The sequence below is a fragment of the Macrotis lagotis genome, chromosome X (assembly GCF_037893015.1).
Source record: "Macrotis lagotis isolate mMagLag1 chromosome X, bilby.v1.9.chrom.fasta, whole genome shotgun sequence".
NCBI lineage: Eukaryota > Metazoa > Chordata > Mammalia > Peramelemorphia > Peramelidae > Macrotis > Macrotis lagotis.
Window position 1 is genome coordinate 632391287 of NC_133666.1, and position 25610 is coordinate 632416896.

A 25610-nucleotide genomic window follows, 5' to 3' on the forward strand; every position below is an offset into this window, starting at 1 on the left:
GACTAAGGTACCCTTGGAATCACCTCCTCATACTACAATTTATCCAACCCTATAAGAAAGAACTGGCTCTTCTGAGTGCTTTATGGTTTACAGAAAGTTTTATTTGTGTGATATCACTGGAGTCTTACTGTAACCTGGTGAAGGAAGTAGTATAGATATTAGTGTCCCCATTTGACAAGTAGGGAAACTGAGGCACGAGCAGTGAAGTGACTTGCCCAAGGCCACTATATATAGTAAAGTTGGAACCTTGGTATTATGAGTTGAAATTCATTTTTATGACACAACAATAACAAGTTACTCCTTTTTTAGTTTCTTATTTTATTTTTTATTTTTAAATTTTTCACCCCAGTTCCATGCAAAAGCAAGTTTCAATATTTACTTCCAAAACTTTGCATTCCAAATTCTCTCCCTTCCTCCCACCCCAGTTACTCTTAAAATGACTCCCAGACCTTTTATACCACCATACTCCCACTTCCCCATTACCTGAGTTCTTCAGTGTTATTAAAGCTTATAAAATTATATTAACTTTATTGTATTCAAATTATAAAGAGGTGGTTGGGAAAGTCCTGCTTGAAGAGAACAAAGGGCTCCCTGGATAAAGTGACATTTTCAGGCCATGATAACAATAAGCATTAATGTTTGCAAACACAATTATTTAATTTGGTTTTCACAACAACCTGAAGTGGTGGGTGCTAATATTTTCTTATATTTGTAGATGGCGGACGGCAGTTGAGTAACTGGACCAGGATCACACAGTTAGGACATGTTGGAGATTGTATTTGAATCCAGAATTGACTTCAGGCACAGTGACGGTTAACTGTCAGGGAGCCCAGGCAAAAAACACAGAGTAAAGATCCATGATGGCTTTGAATCCACAGCCTTTAGTCATTGTCACCTCCAAGCATTTCCTGAGCCTCTGCTGTGGACCAGAGTCTTTACTAGACCTAGGGCTCTAGAGAGTTTTAAGATTTGATGCCTGTCTTGAATGTCTAGCAGAGGGTTGCTGGAGGAGAAAAGACTGACCATCCTTTTATCATCTGGCTTTGCAGCCCTACAAAGTGTATTCATTCTCTCTCTCCCCCCCTCCCTCCCTCCTTCCCTCCCTCCCTCCCGCTTCCCCTCTCTACTTTTCTCTTTCCCCCTCTCTTCTCCCCTTTCTGTGTATCTGTCTCTCATCTTCTCTTTCTGTGTCTCTCTCTGTGTCTCTGCCTCTATCTCTGTCTCTGTTTCTCTACCTACTCTTCCATCTCCTTCTCCAATTAGACTCTTCTTGAGGAAAGCCTGCTATGGGATCTTTTATCTCCCTAACTTTTATATGAAATTCCTGAGCCCTGAGAGGGCCATAGAGGGATGGATGGAAGAGAACCAAACCAGATTTTCCTGGAGGGATGAACAACACTAGGTCTAGAATCCATCCCGGGTCAGTGCATAGGAGCCAAAACGGACAGCCCCAGGTTAGAGGCTGGGAGCCCCAGGCTTCCATGGCAGCCCTGCCATGTCTCAGCTTCTGATCTTGGCAATGGTGATGTCCATGTGAACCAGCCATGGAGCTGTTGGGAGAGAAGGGAGCTTTCTAGCTCTGGGCTGTGGGGGCCACTTCTCATCTTATTGCCTTCTCTCTGCTGATTATCTCCAATTTATCCCATGTTAGCTTTTTGTACCTGGTTATTTGCCTACTGTCTCCCTATTACATTCCTTCAGGGTGGGAGCTGGTCTTTGCCTCTTTTTTGTACTCCTAGAGGGTGGGGGTGGGGGTCAAATATATGCTGTTTACCTCATAGGGCTATTTTAAGGATCAAATGAGATCTCTGTGTAAAGTGCTTGTAGGCCAGAAGAAACTAGATAAAAAATCACTTTAAAAACATTTCCTGCCCGCTCCCCTGGCTCTCCTCATGACACATTCTCAGTGGGTGAGATGCTCTCCTCTCCTCCCTACTCTATGCACCATCACCAAAAATCTTATTTCCAGGGTGGTGGTGGGGAGACACCAGAGGCTGTGACTCCTGGGAACCGGGTTCTTGTAGGAATGGCTCAGAAAAGATGAAAACCAACTAAGCCCTGAGCTCCCTGAAGTGTAGAGCAAAGCCAGAGGAGATTAAGGGCCTGGCCTGCTCTGTGAAGGAAAAGAGACTGGAGCAAAATGATGGAGCAGCCAGGTGCTTGTGGAGCAAATGAGTGTGACCACCCTGTGGCCAAACCACATGGCCACAGGCATTGGTACCAATGGACAAATGGATGGATGTCTGCATCCCCTCAAACAGTACCCTCTTATCAGGAGCATCAGATCAGGGCAGGAGGAGGACAACCCAATATGCCAGGTCTACTTGAAGAACAGTATTGGGCTGAGAAAAGGGGAAGTCAGGGTAGAGAGAGAAAACTCCCCCCTTCAGGGAACTAGTCTGCTGCTTCCCCCTATCCATTGTGCTCCATAATAGTGGTGGAGACAAAGAGGGGAGACAATGAAGTCTGCCCACCAGTCAAGAAAACCTTGGTTTGGAGCCCTGCTTCTGCCTTGATGTTACTGTATACCTTTAGGTGGGCCCCCATCTTTGCCCTCAGTTTCCTTACCTGTCAAATGGAGAGAATAATTTCTGTCCTTTAAATCTTATAGGGGCTCAGATTTTGGATCTAGAATTGAAAAAGACCTCAGAAACCACCTAACCCAACAACTTCATTTGCTTGATGAGTTGAGACCAGGAATGCTGAGGGATTTGTCCAAGATCATAAAGATGGAGGGATGGGGAAATCAGACTAGAGAACTGATAGGAAAGTGTTTTGGAGATATAAAATTTTGAATCATGGAGAGATAATGATAATACTGTGAGGGTCCAGAGGATCTGTCCATAGGACACCTTTCCCAGCCCTCAATTGCCAGTGCCATTTCCTAGCTTATATGCCCCTAGGTATTTGCATGTTATCTCCTCCTTTAGAATGTAAGCTCCTTGAGGATAGGGACCGTTTTTGCCTTTCTTTGTTTCTCCAACACACAGCAAAGGGCCTGGCAGACAGTTGGTGCTTAATAGCCGCTTATTGAGCAGTTGACCTTTGGAAGAAGAACAGGGTACAGAAGGGAGAGATTTTGTATTAGCAGCCCCTTTTTCACATCATTTCTTTAGTTTGGAGAGCAGTCATAAGAATAGCATAGGACTTGATAGAAGGGACCTTTGGAATCATCGGATCTCACTCCCTTCATTTTATAGATGAGCAAATTTGAGGCTAAGAGACATGAAATGACTTGCTCATGGTCTCCCAGAAAGGGTGACAAAACTTGAACCTGGTTCCTTTCACTTCATATCTAACGTTCTTGCCAGTGTTCTAAAATTGCCTTCTCCAAACACTTCCTTTTTCAGATAGAAAAGCTGCATTTCCAAGAAGGGAATATTTTACCCAAGATCACACATTCCATCAAGCCTGGAACCTAGGTCCTCTGAACTCTCAGTAAAATAATTTTTCCAGGATCCTACATGCTTTGCTGAGCCCTTGTCCTCTTCATATGTCCTGGGGAATAAGTACCTTCTCTTTTAAGGTCCCTCTCCCAGTCTTTCTGGCCCTCTGTAATATTTGGGACCAGTGGTATACCTCTTTTGGACCAGTGGCTGCCCTTTCCCAGATCTCCTGACTTGGGACTCATAGGACCTCTTTATTAACTAGAGGCAGCTAGGTGACTCAGTGGATAGAGTGCTAGACCTGGAGTCAGGAAGACCTGAGTTCAAATCTGCCCTCAGACACTCACTAACTATGTGACCCTGGGCAAATCATTTAACCTCTGTTTACCTTAGCCCACTGGAGAAGGAAATGGTAAACTACTCCAGTATCTTTGGCAAAAATCCATACAGGGTCAAAATGAGCCAGACATGACTGACTAAAGAACAACAAATCTGGCTAATTTTTGAGACTAGAGTCTCTCCCCTCCCAGTCCTGCTGGCCTTCAGTAATCTTTGGGACCAGTGGCTCCCCACCCCCAGTCCTTGCCTGCCAACTCAAGGTATGCCTTCCATGGGCAAGGATGGTATCTGCATCAAAACTGTGAGAGACTATTCCCAGCTTCATTTATTCCAAAAGTGATATCCCTTGTACTCAGTGGACCCTGAGTCATTCCAAGCTTCATTGCTAAGTGCTGGAACATCTTTGTGGCTGGGTGGGCCCTAGGGATTCCTGGTTTCCATCTAAGCTGAGGCACAGTATACTAAAGATCATAAACTTGGAGAGCACCAGAATAGGCAAAAGAAGACCTGAGTTCCAATCCCAACTCTGCCATTGATAATATGTGATCTTGAATGAGTCAGCTCTCACTCCCCATTGTGCTTTATTTCTTCCTCTGTAAAAGGCAATGCTGGGTGTCCTCCTCTCTCTAGAAAGTTAGCAAGAAATAGTGAACTATGCAGCCATTCTTCCTTTGAGACAAAGGATCTAGCTTCTATCCACCATGGGATCTGATAGAGCAGAGAAGCCAAAGGAAACATTGGGGAGATGAGGAAACCTTTGAACACACTGGTCCTTCTTGTCTGATTTCCCGGATCCTCCCTTGGGCCTGTTTTCATTCCTCTGGTACTGAAGGGACAGGGTCTAGTTGAAGAGATAAGATTTACCTACCAAAGTATTAAGCAACAATCCAAGATAACAATAGGTGAGATGGCTCATGGCCCTCTGTGCTCAAGGCCATGGAAGTTTAAAGATATTTGAAACTAGAGTAACTTAAGGAAAAGTGAGATTCCTAGACCCTTGTAGGGAGGTAGGGGAAAGGGCTTTTTGAAGGAAATAGCATTTAAGGTGGTCCCTGGAAGAACTGATTTGGCAGAATTGGGGTGAGGGGAGTGAGACAGGGATGGAAGAGTAGGTAAAGACAGTCTGAACAATGAAATAGCATTAGGGTTCTAGTCTCTTAGGTGGACGGCACCCTGGTTGTAATTCCACTACCACCTAAGCAAAAACTCCCTCAATTGCAACCATAACAAGAAATCATCCGCTCAACCCTTGCTTGGTGACTTCTTTTGATGGGGAGTTGCTCCCTCATGAGCTGCCCCATTCCACTTAAAGACTGCTTTGATTTTCCAAGCTAAAATATATCTCTCTACACCCTGCACCGCTCCCAATTCTGCCCTTGGAACACATCTAATCCTTCTTACTATCCTTCTTACCCTTAATAACCAGCCCTTTGGGTACTTAAAAGCCCTAGACCTTGGGGGCAGCACAGTGGATAGAGCACCGGCCCTGGACTCAGGAGGACCTGTGTTCAAATCTGGCCTCAGACACTTCATAATTACCTAGCTGTGTGACCTTGGGCAAGCCACTTAACCCCATTTGCCTTGTAAATGCAAAAACCTAAAAAAAAAAGCCCTAGACCTTAACTAGGCTGGAGAGGAGGAGACTGCCTGGACATCAGGATGAGAAAGTAGGAAATATAGGTTGGAACCAGCCTATGTAGTGCTTGCAGCACCCAGGCAGGCTGAAGAGGTGGAGCCTCTTCCTATGGGTCATGGTAGAAGTCATCAAAGCTAGGCATGAGGAGGATGCTTCAGGCCACCTATGCAGGGGGACCAGGTAGGGGGAGGCAGGCCACAATCAGGCATATTAGGAGATTGATCATAGCATTGTCATGAGCAGGAGGTAGAGATGAATATCACAAAGCAAAGAATCTTAAACCAGGATTCCCAGGAGATGAACCTAAGAATGTCTAGTTCAATTTCAGTTCCCTAGGTCAGATGGTTTTCTTTGATTCTTGAAGATTGAGGCAGGTAGGGAGCCTAGGAGATAGCACACTGAACTTGGAGTTAGAGAAATCTGAATTGAAATCCTGCCTCAGATGTTTATTAGTTGTATGACCCCAGGGCAAGCCATTTAATCCCTGTTTGCCTCAGTTTCCTAATTTGTAAAATGAGAAATAATAATAATGACAACTCCTTCCCAGAATTGTTATGTGGATCAAATGAGATATTATATGTGAAGCACCATAGGAATGTTCGCTGTTATTATTGTCAGAAATGGGAGTGGAAACTGAGAAAACCTTTAGGAACCAGAATCACTTGGGCAGTGATTGGGGAAGCAGTGATTAGCGAAGGAGGTGACTTCATCTGGTTTCTAAGTAATAGAATATCAGAATTGAAGCATGGAATTGTTGGAACTAGAAATATCTCTGAAAAAGAGAACACTGAAACTCAGTGGAGTAGGTTCTAATTTTATCCCATTTCAGACCTGAGGAAATAGAGTTTCAGGATGGTTGGGTGATGTCCCTAGGACCACACAATTAAAAAAGGTCCAAGACAAGGTTTGAAGCCAGATCTTCCAGACTCAAGCATTCTGTTAGCTGGGTGATCTTGGGAAAGTCAGTTTACCAATTTGGGGCCCTTATTTCTCTTTCTTTTGGGGACAGGTGGTTTGAACTGGGAGCTGGTTGAGAGGGATGGAAGGCTGAAGCCAGATGTGGGACTGGTGCCCATGCAGATATGTAAAGACCAGAGACAAGGGCAGTGAAGCAAGAGTCTGAACAATATTATTTAAAACACCCACTGGGATGGCTTCCCAGATGTTCTGCCCTTCCTCTTCTGATGGTAGGATGTTTTCTCTTGTTTTCTTTTTCTTGAAGTCCTGACTCTGGGGTCAGAAGGGCATCTAAGGAGTTTGTCCCATTCTCTGGAAGCTGACTGCCTGAGGTCCCAGTTTCCTGCCTCCCCTGGCCTCTGCAGGGTGCTAGAGAGAGCATTGTTCCAGAACTTCACCACCCCCCCCCACCCCCCCCACCCCCGTCCACCAGGAGGCCTAGCCCCAGAGATGCAGCCCTCTGCATTGGCAGGGGAATGGACTGTGAGCCTGTCAACTCTCCTTTCTCACTCCCAGCCTAGCCAACCAATAATTGGTTATTAAAAAGAATTGAATTAATCCTGGACACCTTTGACCTTTTACCCAGGTGTGACTAGAAGGGATATAATTAGACCTCGGTTACCCTCTCTGTCAAAGGATAAGATTGTACTAGACCTTCTAATAGAAACCAGCACCATTAAACTATACATAAGGTCCCAGGGGCCTATATATTGACTTAGAAAGACAAATTAAGGGGCGCCTAGGTGGCACAGTGGATAGAGCACCGGCCCTGGAGTCAGAAGTACCTGAGTTCAAATTTGGCCTCAGACACTTAATAATTACCTAGCTGTGTGGCCTTGGGCAAGCCACTTAACCCCATTGCCTTGCAAAAACTAGAAAAAGAAAAAAGACAAATTAATATTATCTTTTTTATTTATTTTGTCAAATGTACCCCAATTACATTTTAACCTGTTTTGAGTCACACTCGAGGAGTGTTATGTGGTGTTTGACACCTCTGAACTAAATTATCTCCATGTTCTCTTCCAACTTTACATCCTGGCACATAGTAGGTGCTTAATAAATGCTTATTGTTTTGTATATAGAGGGTGCTTAATAAATGCTTGCTGATTTGACTTGTCAAATTGTCAAAGTGTGCTTACAGTGTAATGGGGGAGGTAACATGCAAACAATCATGTATAAACTGTGTGTGTACAGAATAAACTAGGGGTAAAGAATTTAAACTGCAACTCAGAGGAAGCTCAGGAGGTCAGATGAGGAGGGGAGATCATTCCAGGCCTAGGGGACAATCAGGACAAAGGCAGGGAGCGGCCATGGCAGGGAGAGTCAGAGTGTCCCTAGAGCCTGGAGTCTGGAAAAATGGGAAGGGACCCAGCAGGATTGGATACTCAGCTCTGCAGGGCTTTTCTAGGGAAGAGGAAGCAGAGAGGGAAACTTCCTGCTGCTATCCTGGACATGATATTGGACTCAGGATCTGGTTTACATTCTGAATCTGCCAATGCTCTGCTCCATGTGACCCTGAGTAAGTCACTTCCATTCTCGGGGCCCTGGCTTCCTCAAGATGGCCCCTCGCTCCTTTCCCACTCTGCTCTTCTAGTCTGAAGAGAGCGGGTGACCTCTGAGGCTTCATCAAGAAGAAATAGGAGTAATGGGGATAAGTTACAGGGGTTACAATTGGGGCTAGAAATGAGGGGAAATCTCAACAATTCAAGCAATGCAGAAGTGGCAACTGATTAATGGAGGTAAGTGAATGCCACATCACTGTTGTTGGTTTTTGTTGTTGTATTTTCGGAGCAGTGTCCAGTTAAGTATCAAGTGTCTGAGACTGGATTTGAACTTGGGTCTTCCTTGCTCCAGGGCAGCAAAAGTCTGTTTTTAGCAAGGTTACTGTCCAGGACTGTGTTGGAGCTGAAAGTGGTGTCTGGCTCCCATCTGTAGTCTTTTTTTCCCCCCATCTGTATTCTTATACTTCCTTTGTCCAGTGAGGGCCTTGAACCGTTGCATGATCTCCAAGGCCCACCTAGTACTAACTCTGAATGGCCCCGACTACCATGTGACTTTTACCTGGGCTAGAAATGCAGGCAGGAGCATCATGTCAGATGATGTCTGAACATTTAATGGAGTGAGGTGAAAGGCCCAACTCCCACTGTGTCAAAGCCACCTCTGAGGTCACCCGCTGGAGTTCCTAAAACACTCTCCACCCCTGCCACTTTTTGGGCTGTGTATCATTCATCTGGTCATTTATTCACTCGGCAGAGGTTTCAGTGTCTAATGTCCAGAGCCCGATACTCTATCTTGTGGGCTTCTGGGGGGGGGGTGTCTCTGAGTGGGAGTTTTCCTTTGGGGGCTTCAGAGATGGATGGGAATCCAAGTGAATCAGGGGAATATCATTCGCAGCACAAAGAGAAGAGCAAATAAAGACTTGGAAGGTTGAGAGCTCAGGATGTGTGTTGGGGGCTGGGGGTAGAGGACATGGGTAGACAGTAGTCTGCAAGAGTTCAGGGGAATGAATAAGAGAGAAGACTTTGGGAAAGGAGAGTAGCACCAGATTGTAGAGAGCCTCCCCGTCACACAAGGGAGTTTGAAATTTACTCAGGAAAGAGGGAGCTATTGAAGATGTTTGAGCAAGAGTGTGGCAGTACTAGAAATGTCTGTGCATGGGAAAGATGATTCTGGTAGGCATAAGAAGGATGGATGGGAGAAGGAGGGAGATTAAAAGAAGACATGTTAGGGGACCCAAAATGAGGGGCTACATCAAGGTGGGAACAATGGAAATAGAGGAGAGGAAATGGATACCAAAGTTGTTGTTGTCATTGAAAGCCCCATCACCAAAGACATGGCAGCCTGAAGGAACAGGGCTGTCCCAGTCCTAAAGTCAAGTCCAGAGGGGAGCAGGTGTAGGAGGAAAGGTGTTCAGCTCCATTTGGAGGGCTGGGTTTGACCAGATTCCACTCCTGGCCATGGGAGTCTTTTGTACTCAATTGTCCTTTGGGGAGGGCAGGGGAGAGGGAGAGATTATACCTTCTCTGGCAAATGAGGGGGCTAGATGACCTCTGAAGAGCCTTTCAGCTCTGATGTGGTATGTGAGGATAGCTAGAAGCCACATGTAGCCCTGGCTCCATCCCTCTTCTCCCCGTACTCTCCAAAACACTGAAGGATTTCAGTATTCTGGGAATCAAATCCAACCCCTCATTTAACAGAAGAGGTAATTAAAGCTGAGAGTTTTAAGTGACTCTCCCAAAGTCCTTGGGTTCAGACCCCAGGTCCTCCCATTCCAAATCCAGAGCCCTGCTATTCCATCCTATGTTGCCTTCAGCCTTCTCCAGCTTTTCCCCTCCCTGCCTCATCTGGCCCTGGGCCTGGCCTGGCCATGCTGCCATGATATTTTTAGAGAAGATGGGGGTAGGGGGTGGAGAGGGCTGGGTCTTGACCCCAGAAACGCAGACTCTGTCATTATGTTTTTGGTCACCAAAATGACCTCTTTTTTGGGGGGGGGAGGGAGAAAATGACGGGGAGATTTCAGAGCCCTACCATTAGGGGACCATGAGATCTGAGAGGTGTCGGGAAGCTGACATCAGGGCCACCTGGCCCGGGCCCAGCAGAGACTATCTCCCATATTCTGTGGCTCACTCCCTTCCCTGCCACACCCCTCCCTCCTCTTCCCCTGTCATCTTGTGGTCTCTGGCTTCCCCTTTTGGGCTCTCTCTAGGTCACTGCCAGGGGTCAACAGCTGGAGAAGAGCTGGAGGAAGAGGTGTTGGGCCAAGCTAAGAGGACTTGGCTCCCACTGGGGTGGTGGGGCACAGGTTGTAGATGGCCCTCTGGAAAGCTTCAGCTGTGAGATGCAAGTGTCTTCCCTCCCTTGCCAGGCGATTGTGGTCTCCCCATCTATTAAGTGAGGAGAATGATCTCTGCCAATGGTCGTTGTAATAACTAACGCTTGTACACTATTTTATGGTTTGTCTCATTAGATTTTCACAGCAACACCATAGAATAAGAAAACTACTATTACGACTACCACCATGTTGCAGGGTAGAAGCCAGGTCTCAGAGAGGTTAAGTGAATTACCCTTGGTCACAGAGCTGAGAAGTATGAGGGGGCATAATTTGAATCCAAGCCTCCTCTGACCCCTAGCCAGGGCTTTTTCCATTGGACTGCTGAGTGTTGGGAGAATGAAATGAGATTATGGCTAGAAGAGCATGAAATGGTAAAAAGAATGCTAGACTTGAATTCAAATCCTGCCTCTGAGATGGAATAGCAAATTACTGCCCCACCCTGCAGTGAGTAGGGTGCTTCATGAGCCCTGGAGTATCAGAATAGAAAGCCTTTATTAATCCCCTACTAAGAACCAGACATTGGAGATACAGAAAAAGACAAAAGCCATCCTGTACCTTCAAGAAGCTCCCCACCTAATGGAGGGGACAGCTCCCCAATACCCTTGTACAAACACACTGTGGGATAAAGATTAAGGAGGTTGAGGCTCTGGCTGAGACCTGCAGGAAGCCAAGAGAGTGAATAGATGGTAGGGAAGAGGGAGGGCATCTAAGGGGGATCAGGAACAGCCAGGAGGCTGGTGTCACTAGATCATATAATCTGTGGACACGTGCTTTCGCAACATTGCTTTCAAGGAAGGATGGACTGAGGGGTGGGGAGACCCAGCAGCAGTCCAGACATGAAGTGGTGAGGGCTTATACCAGAGAGTGGCAGTGCCCAAGGAGAGAAGGAAGTATGTGTGAGAGATGTTACCATGGAAAAGTCAACCAGCCTTGGCAGCAGATTGGATGGGGATGTGGAGCAGGGTTAGAAGGAGGAACCAAGGATGACACTTGGACTGACACCCTCTACTCTGGCAGGATGATGGTGACCACTACAGTAATAGGAAAGTTAGGGGAAAGAAAGAGGATGAATTCCATTTTGGACATGTTTAGTTTAAGATGTCTGTAGGACTTCAAGTTGGAGATATCTAACAGAGTTTAAGATAGTAGAAGGATTAGGGCTGATGAGCAGATTTGAGAATCATCAGTTTAGAGATAGATGATCATTGAATCCTCTGGAGCTGATGAGGTCACCAAGTTCAGTTGTAAATAGAGAGAAGAGAAGGGGGACCAAGTCAGAGTCCTGGGGGATACCAATGGTTGGTGAGTGCAACTTGGATGAAGATCCAGCCATGGAGACCAAGAAGGAATAGTCAGATAGGCAAAAGGAAAATCAGGAGAGAGGTATTGGAGAAATCCAGAGAGAAAATCTATCAGGAAGAGGGTGATTGGCAGTGTCAGAAACTATAGAGGTCAAGAAGAATGAGGATTGAGAAAAGGGAGGGCTGTTGTTGGTCTGATGGATTATAAAGAGAATAGGGCTAGGCGGAGAGTACTTAGGTCATTGTCCACCATTTGCCCATGAGCCTTGGAGATGGAATCCTCTTTAAGCCCATTTTGCAGTTGATTTCTCTGTTCAGGCAAACTTGGTCAAGGCCACAGTCCTTAGAGGTTTCTCTTCAGGAGACCCTGGAAAATCCACCCAACCCTACATTGTTCTCCCATTATACCCCTTAGAGTCTGGACTACAGGCTAGGGCTAAATTATATTTAATCCCATATATTGCTATGCCTCTAGCCTTTGAGGATAGAACTCAAGGTTGCTGCTTCTCTCTCTCCCCTAGGCTGGGACCTTCCTTAAAGCAAGGGTGTGTAGCTCCTTCTCTGTCTCTTCTAGAACCACATTGGAGCCAAACCTGTAGTAGACTGGAGGGTTGGGGGGATTAGTAAGGTTTGGTCTCTGGCTAGTTGAACCTCAAAGCTCTGGGCAGCAGCCTGCTCAAGGATTGGGAAATGTAATTTCCCACTTCCCCCTCAGCCCCTGGCAGGAATCAGGGACCCTGTTTCTCTAAAGCATACAGAAGATAAAATAGTGGAAAACTAATTTTTTCATGCTCATTGGTGAGAAAGATTAAAATTATGCAAATGGATGTGGGTGGTGAGATAAGGGGATGCATATTCTCTGGCTGGATGCCAGTTTGCTAGCTTGAGGTAAAAGGAATGAGCAGACATACTGGGAATTCCAGGGGCCCAGGGCCAGGGATAGGGGCCCCAGGGCCAGGCCCAGCTCATAGATCCTGCACCTTAGGCATCCAGTGAGCTACAAGGGGAAGGGACACCAGTATCTCTTCAAGTCATTGACTGCTGGCTACTCAGCCCTGGGCAAGAAATGAGAGGATGGGATGGGGTGGGGGAATTGAGGGGTGTGGACAGGGTGGCAGCAGCAAGGAGAAGGTTGAAAGCAGGGGAAGGTAGGAAAATAGTGCAGTGTATGAGGGAGGGTTCCATGTGGGCAATCAGGAGACCTCACCTCTAGTCTCAGCCGTGCTCCTCACTTGCAGCTTATCTTAAGAGTGAGGTGCCTCCTGATGCTGTGATGCATCTGTGCTAAACCACCACTCAACCAGTTTATTTTGAAACTGAAAGCCAGAGAGTAGATAGAGAGAGGCAGGTTCATGGGAGTGAGTTAATGGGCTTTCTGAAGGGAGTTGGTTAGGAAGGGGATCCAGGCATGTTCCCCCTACCTTCCAGCTCACTTAGATACTTGGTCATCAGTGAGGATACTTCATCTATCAGCGTTGTTCACCCATTTATAGGAAATAAAAATCCAATAAGCAATGGGTTTAACATTTCTTCCTCCCACCTTTAGAAAGCATCCAGGAAAATTCTAAAATGTATATTAGTAAAGCTACAGATAGTGAACTTTTAAAAGGGTTGATCACTAAGAGCCAGCAAGGTTCATTATAAACAGGTCTTGCCAGACTAATCTCTTGTTCCTTTTTATTTCTTTTTGAGAGGTTGGTTAAAAGTCATCCTGTAGATAGAATATTCTTAGTTTAAGCCAAGGCTTCTTGGCCTTCGTTGTTGGCAGTCAGTCGAATGAAGCTGTTGGACCTTTTTGCAGAATAATGTTGTTAAAGACATAAAATAATGTGAAACTTCATTAAAATACTGTTAGTAAAAAACTTTTTTTTAAGTTCGTGGATTCCTGGTAAAGGAACCCTGATGTGTGGGTTGACAGACCTCACAGTCGCCTCGGGAACAAGATATGGGTTGGGTAGAGAGTACAATTGAATAGATTCAGAACAAATTGAATGACTAAACCAATAGTGAAAATGGACCAAAATAAATAAAAGTGGATAGTGGTCACCAGAGAAGTAACCCAGGAATCTTACCTTGATCCCAATCTGTTCAATGTTTTTGTGCATGATTTAGAGGAAATCATAGATGACATGCTCATCAAATTTGGAATGGACATGAAGCTGGGACGAAGAACTAATATACTAGATGACAGAATCAGTATTTGAAGAAAATCTCAACAGACTGGAAGTCTAATAAAGATATTAAAATAGAGATAGATATAAAATCCTAAATTTGGTTTGAAAATAATTGCAGAAGCATGCATACAATAGGCAGGGAGGACTCATGATTAGGCTATAATAGTGCAGATAAGACTTGGGAATTTTCAGTGGACTTTATGTTCAACATTTAAGATCAGCCATGTGTCACAGAAGCCAAGAGAAAACTGATACAGGAGACTGCCCCAAACACGGAGATGAGCATCCTTTGTCCTCCTTCTGCCCTGTGTGGATTACATCTGGAATACTAGGATTCCACTTTGAAGCCCATTCCAGGGCTCTCTCCCTTCTAGGAGAGAACTTTGGTAAATTGGAGCAAACACAGAGGATTGGGACCAAGATGGCAAAGTTTAGTGCAGGCCTTGCCATTTGAGGGTCAGTTAAAACAAGGGGGTGGGGGTGAAGAGAAAACTGGTGGAGGAGATGAGGGGGTGCATGGTTATTTGATTATTTGAAAGGTTTAAGATTTTTTTTCTCTTTGGTTTCATAGGACAGAACAAGGAACAATGGGTAGAAAGCAGCCAGGGATGATTTTGTTTTGATGTTAAGAAAAACTTCCTAACAGTTGAAGCTTCTCAGAAAGTAGAGAACTGCTCCTCCCTAGGGGTCTCCCAAGGGAAGGCTGCATGACCACTTGTTGGGGAGGCTCTAGAGAGGATTCCTGCCCTCTTCTGAGTTATGGGCCTTTGGGATCCCTCTCAACAACAGGATTCTGGGATTCTAAGCCTGGGTCTGGACTTCGGTGAGAGGTCTGGCTAGAGGTTTAGAATGAGGAGTCAGACACGTAGACGTGTGAGTGGGAGCCATGGCAACAGATGAGCTCACCAAGGGAGTGAGGATAGATGGAGAAAAGAAGAGGCAGCCCAAGTCCTGCCCACGTGGAGGGCTGGGAGGGGGGTGGCAAGGTCAGAAGCAGGACAAGGAAAGCTGGCAGTGGCCGGGGCCCCAGGCCAAGTGCCAAGCTTGTTTCCATTATCCCGACTGAGGGCCTAGCGCCTGCCCCAGCTTTGGAGACCTGCAACTATGGCCCAGCCTCAGTTTGAAGCTGTCTTGTATAGTTCTTCAAGCGTTTCCTGGGAGAATCTTGTCTCTCCAGTCAGATGACGAGTTGCTGGGGGGCAGGAACCTGGTCTGCTCCCTGCCCATCTGAGCAGAAGACGGGCCCCACAACAGGGGCTGGGTACACATTGTTGTTTAGGGCAGGGGCTATTAGGTGAGCAGCCAGCAGCCTCACCCCCACACCCCATGGGCTCCACCTGCTCTGCACCCAGCCTCTCTGTCCATCTGTCTGAGCATCTGTGTGGTGTTCTTCAGCAACTGTTCTGTGTTATGTTGAATTGTGGACTGTTCTCCATAGAGAAGGTGGACACCCCAGCCTCTCTGGCAGCAGGCTCCAAGTGGGGAGGGGGCAGTGAGGAAGCCAGCAGCCTAGAACCCAGCCCTCCAAGGTACCCACCATGCCAGTGAGGGAGCTAGCAAAGCTCTAGGCTCAGGCTGCCTAAGGCAAACTGCTATCTGTCTACCCACACCACCCCCAGCTCAGCTCAGTGTCCAAGAGGAGAGGCTGAATTATCAGTCCCATGGAGCTCAGGGCCATGACCTTGACCTCCTCCCCACAAGCAGAGGCTGTGAATCAGGTTCCTGAGGGAGGAGGTTATTCCCAGCTCTGTGTGGGATACTTCCCCATCCGCCTGGGCTGCAGGCTAGGAAGGGCAGAGTGAGACCCAAGGCCAGTCCCTGCCCTGCCCTGAGGGCTTGAGTGGGTCAGGCTAGGCTCCCTGACTCTGCAGATTGAGGGGTAGGAGATAGGGTGGGGCCTACCGACCACCAGACCCTGGATCCTCACCAACCACATTTTCTTTTTTAGTTTTGGGAAGTTCTCTTGGGGATTCTATCTCACCCTGCCCTGCCCTAGGTGCCCTACCCTGTGGTCTGGACCATGCCCCAGAGCCTTGGGGGCAGATCCCTGAAAGGCAGTCCTTTTGTCCTGCTCTGTTCAGATACCACTCTGTGTGTATGTCTTTATATGTCAGAGTCACTCATCTCTACCCAGACTTTGTCCCTTCCTGCCTCACCTATCACAGTAAGCCCCCATTTCAATCTCTTTTCCAGTCCTCCTTGCACAGGCAGCCAGAGTCCAAGCAGCATGGGTATGGGGAAAGGATGACCAGTTTGAAGTTGGAGGGCAGCATTTCTCTGTCCTTTATTCCCTTTGTGACTTGGAACAAGTTCATTTCCCATCTCTGGCTCAGCTTGTTGTCTCCTGTGTAAGGGGGGAGTTGGCAGCCCTAATCTGGGGTCCCTTCTGTGATCCTGTGATTCTGTGATCTGTGATCCTCAAACCCTCTAAAACCTGACCAGTGTGTGGAGTGGCAGAGTTTAGGAGCTGACCATAGCAGGGGAGAGAAGTCAGGGGCAGCTCCTGATGTATTTGTGCATCCCTTCTCCTCATCCATCCTGGGAGCTCCCCATTTTCCCCCATGGGCCCTGGCACAGGACTGAATGTACATTGGGTTTGAGGCCATGCCTCCTGCCCCCTTCTCCCACTACCCCCACATCCTTTCCTCCTTCTGACTCCTCCCTTATTATTTTTTTTTGGTTTTTTTTGCAGACGCTGCCCCGTCTGAAGGTCGGCTCAGGGTCTTGCAGCACAGGGGCTGAAGGGGCCCTTGCCTCTCCAAGTTGGAGGTCAGAGCTCACTGCCAAGGATGAGGCCCACCCATTGCCCTGGCATGTCCTTGGTCATCAGCCCCTTGGGTCTCTTTATGGCCCTGCTTCTGGGCTGTCTGGCTGAAGGTAAGTGACTTCTGGGTCCATTGTTCATACATTAGGAAATGTGGCTAGATTTGGGGTTGGCCTCAATTTTTCTTGTAGATTAGTAAAATAGTCCTTTTTGAGGGGATCGGGGGCTCCATGCTTTGAAAAAAAGAGATTTCTCATTTGTTCTTCTCTTTCTCTTCCTGGCTCTCCCCTCTATCCTGATTTCTTCCTTCATTTCCTCTCTTCTATCTTTCCCTTTTCCTTTCTTATATCATTTTCCCCATTTTTCTCTCATACACACTCTGTCTCTCTTTCTGTCTCTCTCCTTATCTCTCTCTGTCTCTCTGTCTCCTTATCTCTGTTTCTCTTTCTCTTGTTCTCTCTCTCTCCTTGGCTCTATCTCTCTCTGTCTCTCTCCCTCTCTTCTCCTCATCTCTGTTTCTCTTTCTCTCTGTCTGCATATCTGTCTCTCCTTATCTCTATCTCCTTGTCTCTTCCTCTCTCGTTCTCTCTCTCCTTGTCTCTGTCTCTGACTCTCTCTCTCTCTCTCTCTCAATCTGTTTCTCTTTCTCTCTGTCTCTGCATGTCTGTCTCTCCTTATCTTCATTTCTCTCTTTCTGTCTCTTCTCTCTCTTCTTGTCTCTGTTTCTCTCTTCTGTCCCTTTTCAGTGCAAGGCCCTTTCCCCAAGTTCCCTCACCCTGATAAGACAAGGCAGGAACCTTGACCATGGAGCCTAAAGCTATAGGAAGTCTGTGAAGCTCCATCAGTTCAAAATATGGATTCATGGATGTGTTTCACTGGAGGACTTATATGCAGGCTTTGGAGAAGTGGGGCTGGTAGACAGTGCAGAGAGATTCCTTTTCAGATATGGTTTGAACAAGATATCCTCTGGGTTTCCTTTCTGCCCTTAGCTTCTGCTCAACAAACTTTCAGTAACTTTCTAGTGTCTTCCAGGCCTGAGAAGTCCAGATACAGTTGAATTCTCAACCTCTGAGGCTCAGGAAATGATTAAATAAAAAGTGTCACACTTGAACCAGAGTCAGGAAGGGCTTGGATTTAAATCCTGCTTCAGAAATTGTTATGTGACCTTAGGCAAGTCTTTTAACCTTTTCTGGCCTCACTTTCCTCACCTGTAAAATGGAGAGAATAATAGCCCCTACCTTTCAGGGTTATTGTGAGACTCAAACAATATAGTATTTATATTGCACCTTGCAAACCTTAAAAATAAATGCCAGTTATTATTATTATTCTTAATTATAGTCATAGTAGTAATGGTAGCAGCAGCAGCAGTAGTAGTAGTAGCAGCAGCAGTTATAGTAGTAGTAGTAGTAGTAGTAGTAGTAGTAGTAGTAGTAGTAGTAGTAGTAGTAGTAGTAGTAGTAGTAGTAGTAGAGTAGTAGTAGTAATAGTAGTTATGGTAGTGGTGATGGTAATAATAGTAGCTTTACTATCTACTGTACATGGTTGTCCATAGATTAGAGGTTTAGGCCTGCCAGGGACCAGAGAGGTTGTCAAATTCAACTACCTCATTTTATAGACAATAAAACTGAGACTTGACTAGGGAAAGTGACTTTCCCAAGGTCACATGACTAAGGAGTCACAAAGCAGGTGTTAAGATTCAGGTCCTCTGCCTTCAAATCCAGCCCTCTTTCCACGGTGCCTCCTTCTATGGAGATCCAGGGAGATGATGCTATGTACATGTTTTCTGGGATTAATGTGTTGCCTCCCTGCTCAGGGGAAGGCTAGATGGTCATCTTAACCAATCAAATAAGAGCAGGATTGGCTGCCATCTGCCCCAAAATTCTCTTTTTCCTGGTAATTCCTCTCTTTCCCCCTTTGTCATCTTCTTCCACTGCCCCAACATAGTTATCATTGATAAGAAGCACATATGTGGTGGGTGCAGGTTGGCTGAAGTGTTACCAGCATGTGAGGGCATTGGCATTGAGAAATATGACTGGGAAAAGGGGTGGGCTAGCCACAGGCCAGTGTCAAACCTCAGCAGGCAGCACAGTGCCCAGGGAGGGCTCAGATGCAGAGAAAGTCTTCTTGTATGTACTCTGGTGAGATCTTCTGGGAAGGACCCATAGAGGGGCATGGCCAAGAAGAGGAGCTGTTGCTGTCTGCAGAGGTGAAGCAAGTGTCCCTAGCCTAAGATCCCAGGACCCCCAAAATATAAAATAGTGATATTACAGTACTTAAACATAGAGATTATCCATACCTTTGAGATCCCAAAGATCTTCACTTTGTGGATCGGAAAATCTGAATCTCTAAGAGGCCCAAGGTCACCAAGGGAGTCTGTGAAAAGCAGAGAGTAGAAAAACCAGGCTATCTAAGTTCCTAGACTACTAAGGTCTGGAAGGTGTTCTTTCCCTCCCTCCCCAACTACCCCTGCTGAGAAAGACTAGGGAAGGTCTTTGAGGAAAGCTGCAGATGTCAGGTGACCTGGGTTTTGATCCTGATGTTGACAGGTACAGGTTGCATGGTCCTGGACAACTCACCTCCCATCTGTGGAACTCATCTCTCTCTCTCTCTCTCTCTCTCTCTCTCTCTCTCTATATATATATATATATATATATATATATATATATATACACACACACACACACACACACACACACACACACACACCTTCCTATTTTTCCTATATTCCCTCCTCACTGGAGCTTCTCTGAAGAAAGAACCTTGTAAATACCAAACTGCAGATCATCTGGAGGGGCTCCTGCCAAGACCCTGTTCCAAAGAGGGGGGCTTCCTCTTGAGATCAGCTCTGCCTAGTGCATGGATGGGGAGGGTAGGGAAGGAGAGCAGTTTCCATTTCTCAATCTCTTCTAAGGAATGTTGGCTTTGTTGGGGAAGGGGAGTACAGGAGAGAAGGCAGGAGATCGTGCTGGGCCAGGGGTCTCAGCCTCAGGCTGGCACCTCATCTGGCAGAAACGTTTCTGATTGTGTTGATGGAGTCAGCAGGCAGCGTGAAATCGGGCCTTCAGAGGATGCCTGGGCGCTGGGTCCAGAGCAGCCTGAATAATTTATTGTCCTTTGAAGTTTGGAGAGAAATTTCAGCTGCCTTGGGGAGTGATTTCTTCCTCCCAGGACCAGACTAATTAGTAGAAACCAGGGTGGGTAGGTGGGTGAGTGGGTGTGATTTCATTTTCCATTTTCTATTCTCCAATTCTTAGCTTGGCAAAGTGGCCAGGGCCCTAGGCATCAGCTAGCCTAACTTCTTGACTTTGCAGATGGAGAATCTTGTTCCCAGAGAGGATCTGGGGAGCCTAGCTTTAAAAGTGGGTGATTCCTCTTCATTTTATAGTGAAGGTGAGCCGACTTGTCCAGGATCACCCAGGTAGATCTTGGCCTGAACCCAAGTCCACTACTTCTCTCTCCCCATCCCTACTCCTCCCATCCCTACCCCTGCCATTCTCGTCCCAACCCCCACCCTTGAAACATGATTCTCCTGGCCCCTTCTCGGGGAAGCCTTCCCTAATAAACCTCTGCCTAATCAGCAGACACCTGCAGCCCATGCAAACAACATGCCGCCAGAGCTTTGCACGGGGAGAACTGTTAGCTCTGTGATCTGGAAGAGGGGCTTAGTCTGTGGGCTTCCATTTCAGCATCCTCTGTAAAATAAGGGACTGGGCCAGATGATAGGAACTCCCATTTTTATTGTTCTTTCTATATCATCCCCCAGAGAGGAAGTTGCTACAATGATTATATCTCTTATAGAAATTATAAAACTGACAATCAGACAGGTTTAAGGGACTTGTAGCCACATGCGTTGAGCTAGAAGTGGAGCCCAGGTCCCCTGCTCCAAATTCAGAAACCTTTCCTCTGACCAGCTTGGCTGTATCCCTCACAGCTCCCAAACCAGCCCCACAAAGGATGGTCTGTGGACATCTCAAGTTCAGCATGCCCCAATAGAACGCAACTCTTTCCCTTTGCAAAATTCTTCATTTCAGTGAAGGATGGGCATTCCCCATTTTTGCCTTCCTTCCCCCAGGCTCATGCACTCAGCATCCTCTTCACTCACTCCAGAACTTGCCAATGTTTCTTGTTTGTGTCCCCCTTTTTTTCTACTCACACCCCACAACCGTATACCAGGCTCCCATCACTTCATTCCTGGACTATTGTAGTCACCATAAAACTGGCCTCACTGCCTCAAGTCTTCCCTCATTCAAAGGGAATTTTTCTCAATCTCTGGTCTGACCATATCATCTGCCCAGGCTGCTCATTTCAGAATTCCTGAAGCAGCTTGGAGACTCCATCTCCCACCACCAGCCTTCCCGCTGCCCACAATGCTCTTCCTCTTCACCTTCCTCTTTCAGAATTCCCCCTTTCTCTTCCAAGGAATAACTCAGGGGCCATGTAGTCTACAGATCCTTCCCTGATTTCTTCCAGGGTTCCTGCCTGCACTCGCCTCAGGTTACCCCCTCCCCAAGTATCTTAGTATTTGTACCACCACACCATGCCCTCCAATAGAATTCTGTCTCTTGGAATTCCCAGTATCTCCTGTTGAATTGAAATGCATGAGGAAACTGAGTCCTAGTAAAGGGAGTTGTCACAGGTCACTCTGCTTATAAGTGCCAGAGCTGACATTGGAGCCTTGGTCCTTTGCCTTGAAATCTGATGTTACTTCTCCAGCAGCTTTGAGCCCTTCAGAATCATTCATGTTCTTCCTGAGTCAGGGGAGGTGGGGTGGGTTGGACTTGCCACTCCAGAATAAAAGCCTCACCATGCCCTCCCCCCACCCAATTACCACTAATGGACTCTTTGCTGGGAATGAGCTGCCAGCTTGGAGAAGTCCCTGTCAGAGAAATGGGCAGTGATTCACTCCCATGCCTGCATGTGCTTTTGGATGGGGGTGATGGGGCCAGGGTGGCGGGCGGCAGTGGCCTTTTAATTCAGAATATGTTCTTCCCTCTCTTGCCCAAAGAGCAGGCTGGATCTGGGTATTTTTGTTTGTAGCCTGGCATCGTGGCGGGCCCTGCATCTCCTGGTGTTTCCATGGTGATGGCGCCCAGGGCCCCACCCCCACCCCCCGGCCTCAGCACTCTGCTCCCAGGAGGGGAGGTAAATTATAGATGTGCTTGGCTCTCCCTCTCTTCCTCCCTCCCTTCCTGGCCCCTCTTTACTCTTCACTCTCCCTTTAGAATCCTAGACCCTGGAGTCTGAATGGGATTTTTGCTATCATCTCTTCCAGAGGACACTGAAACCCAGAAGCAAAGAATTGACCCAAGATGACAAAAGCATCTCTCCAGCCACCTCCCCCCCCCAATTTTCAGCCTTTTCTCCCATTCTTTCCATAACCCCTGACCTCTTTCCCCCCTTCCTCACCACCTTCCATCCCTTTCCCTTTGTCCATTCTCTCTTTCTTTTTCCCCTTCATATTCCTTTCTCTTCCCAATTCTCTTTGCTCCCCCTCTTCAGGCTATTCCTGATGGGTCAGGGAGGAAGAGGGAGGACAGGAACAACTTTGTCAAAGAAGAGATTAAAAATTTCCAGGAAAAAATCAGATTCTTGGGGGGAACAGCAGGAAGTCTATTGAAAATCCCAATGCATTGGCTCTGACCATAAAGCCATCTGGGGTCCAAGATGGTCTCATGCAGAGTTCTAGCCCAGAGTGTGAGGGAACTGGGAGATGCTGAATTCTTTTCTGTTTGAGTAGTGTTCCAGCCAGGACTGCCTTCCCTCACCTTCCTATGACTGGGCAAGCATTCCCCCTCCCCACCCCAGGAGCCCTTGGAGCCCTCCCCAATCTACTCACACTCTGCCTCTCTAGCCTTTCTCATTGTGTAGTCTATCCTCTGTCCAGATTGATCTCCTCTCAGCCCTCAGATGAATCCCTTCAGCCCTGTGCCCTTCATCTACAATGCCTTCCCTTCCTTCCTGCTCTTTGCTTGTTGGATTTCTGCCAGGACATTCATACCCATCTCCAAGCCCCCTCCTCCTGCAGCCTTTCTCTTTCCCCCACCCAGCTCTCCCCAGCACTCGATTTTACACCGTTCTTATGTGCTTATCATACAATATTGCTTATTATAGAGTTATCTGTGTTTGTGTCATCCTCCGGCTAGGCTTTGAGCGCCACAAGAGCAGGGCCAGTCCTTATCTAAACCTTGTATCTCCTCCAGAACCAACAGAGTGCTATGTACACAGAATCATTGAGATTGCAGTGTGGGAAGCAGTTTAGGAGCACATGTAGTCCAACCTGAACCTGCACAAACAGCCCTTGCACAGGGTCCCTGCCAACAGCCAGCCTTTGCTTCAGTTCTTCCAATGCTGGGGAGCCTACCCTGCTCCTTTGCAGCAGGTGCCTATCACTGCTGGTCCTGCCCTCCAGGGCCAAACAAAACAAATCCAATCTCTCCTCTCTATGATGGCCTTTTAGATACTCAAAGAGATCTACAACATCTTCCCTGGCCCCCAAGTCTTTTCATCACCCCCAGGTCCCTTTAGCCCATCATCCTTCTATGTTGTGACTTCAAGGCCCTGTATCATTCAGGTTGCCCTTCTCTGAACACTCTTTTGCTTGCTGGCATCCTTTCCTTGAATTTGGTACCCACAGAGTCTTAGGGGAGTAACCCTTGCCATCCTAGCTCTGGAGGCTACACCTCCTGAATTAATGCAGTTTGCATTACACATTACACTGTTGAAAGAAATTTTCAGAAGAATGGCTTTCTAGCTACATGTCTTTAATCTCAGACTTATGAAGTTGATTTTTTTAAGAGTCCCAAATGTGAGACTCAACATTTGTTCCTCAAAAATTTTTACTTTATTAGATTCAGCCCCAAGTTCTAGCCTGAGCATTTTTTTTAGATCCCAACTCTTATCATCAAATGAACTAGCTCTCCTTCTTAGCTTTGTGCCATATGCATATTTGATAAGTATGTCATCTATGTCTTTATCCAAGACATTGATTTAAAATGCCTAGCAGAACAGGGCCAAGGACGGGTCCCTGGGGCACTCCACCAGGGATCAGGGATTGCCTTCCAAGCTGCCATCTTTGGGTTTGGCTACTCATCCCCATCCCGAACCCTCCTCCCTGTCCTGTTGTCACCCCCTTTTGGCTTAGAGAACAGGGAGCGAGTTTGTCAAATGCTTTGCTAGGGAAACTACAGCTGCAGAATTCCTCTTATCTACCAGTCTAGAGACCGGGTCAGGAATGGCTTGGCAGGCACTGGGCTCTTTGTGATGACTGTAGCCCTTCTTTTAATCACATGCTCTAGAATTTTACCAGGCATCAAAGTCAAGATCACTGACCCAGAGTAAAAGACTTTAATCTCTTCAGTTTGGAGGTTGTTTTTGTTTGTTTGTTTTTTGAAAGCCAGAGCAGCATTTGCCTTTCTCCAGTCCTGCAGCACCTCCCTCATTCTCTACAATCTTTCAGAGATCATTGATAGTGACTCAGCAGTCCCATTTTCGAGTTCTTTTAGTACTGGAGAATGGAGGGTCCTCTGAGCCAAATGATTTGGACTCATTTCTGTCAGGGAAATGTTCTCTTGTTATGTCCATACTTATATTGGGAATTACCAACCCCCCCCCCCCCCCCAGTTCTTCATTTCTATTCTGACCTTTCCAATTAAAAAAAAAAAAAAGCTTTCTCTTTGTTAGAAAATGCAGATGCAAAATGAGAGTTGAGTATTTCTGGCTCCTCTCTGTCTGTTATCATCCCATATGCTCACCCATCCCACCTCCAGAGATGATCCCATCCCTTCTTTGATCCTTTTCTTTTTCTCAAAATAGTACTGCCTTCCCCACTCAAAAAAAAAACCCTTATTAAGCACAGCAGTTGCTTTATAAATAATGGTTGAATGAATGAATCTATTAAATAAATGATCGATTCTCCCCAAAATACAAGGAATCATTAAACAGTAGAAAAAGTCTTGACCTGTGACTCAGTAGACATTGGTTTTAACCTTGGCTCTTCAACTACCTTGGTTGCGTGACTTTGGGCAAGTTATTTACATTCTCTGGGTCTCAGTTCCCTATCTATAAAATGAAAGGGAACATTAGAAAATTTTATCTTTGAACCCCATTTCCATTTTATTCTAGAATTCTAAAGACAGAATCTATCAAGTACCATTAGAAGGGTACAGGCAGGTAAAGATGTAGAGGGTCAGGGTCCCCTTTGGTTTATATGGGAAGGCTTTCATTTATAAGGGAAAGGGGTTGCATTCTAATAGAGATGATAGATTGATCAATATATACATATATGCATGTATGAATACATATATAGAAAGAATGTATGTGGTCATATTAGAGAAACATAAGATAGTGGGGGGCTGGGAGAATAAACATTTACCTAGCCCCACTTTTTAGCAAGACTTGGAAGATAGGGAAGATGTAGGTGGACATAGAAAAGAACTTCAAATATCTTTGGATCCAAACCCGTCCCCAAAGTGGAAATCCATCATACAGGAATTCCCAGCAAGTCATCTATCCTTTGCACATGAACCCCTGCAATGTTGGGGCCCATTCCACTCTGGGAGTCTTCTAAGTATGAGAATGTTGTTTACTTTTCTAAGACCCTAAATCTGCCTCTCCAAAGCTGTTTTCTGGGATCAAAAAAAAAAAGTTTCATTCTTTTTTTTCAGATGCCCTCTTCTGAATGCTTAAAGACAGCTATCATACTCCCCCAGTCTTCTTGTCTTGGTCTAAATATTCTAATCATTTAAAACTTAATTTATGAAATAGTCTCTAGTAGAGCCCCGGATTTGAAATTAGAAAGACCTAGGTTTGAATTGTGTCCCAGATACTAGCAGTGGGGATCTGGGCAAACCATGTATCCTCACTTTACTCATCTATAAAATGGGATCCTCCCCTCATGGAATTGTTAGGAGGATCAAATGAGATATGCAAAGTGCTTAAGGTGCCCTTAAAATTTTATTATTATTATTATTATTATTATTATTATTATTATTATTATTATTATTATTATTATTATTATTACTATCATCACCCTTGACTTTAGAGACTCCAGAGCCCTGCCTTCATTTCATAGGGAAAGGGCATCTTGCTTTGCTGACCATCTATTTCATTGGGTATACCCAGGAGGAAAAAGAAGGCATTCAGGGAGAAATGGAGGTGGGCGTACATGTTGAGATCAGTGAGGAGGCCTCCCCTTCTGTTTTCCTTGTACTCTGTGGAGACAG

At 46.3% G+C, this 25610-nt stretch overlaps 1 protein-coding gene across 17 annotated transcripts in view; it reads left to right on the forward strand.

Annotated features, from left to right (window-relative positions):
* PTPRS (protein tyrosine phosphatase receptor type S) overlaps window positions 1-25610 on the forward strand; it is a 213580-nt gene that overhangs the window by 85463 nt on the left and 102507 nt on the right. For 16 of the 17 annotated variants that reach the window (XM_074203905.1, XM_074203904.1, XM_074203907.1 and 13 more), the window contains one exon: window positions 16318-16502. In XM_074203905.1, coding sequence (XP_074060006.1) covers window positions 16415-16502 — 88 coding nt within the window. In that variant the 5' untranslated portion in view covers window positions 16318-16414. Of the gene's footprint in view, window positions 1-15542; window positions 15790-16317; window positions 16503-25610 lie in introns of those variants that run through there. The other variant, XM_074203908.1, reaches the window with a different exon arrangement.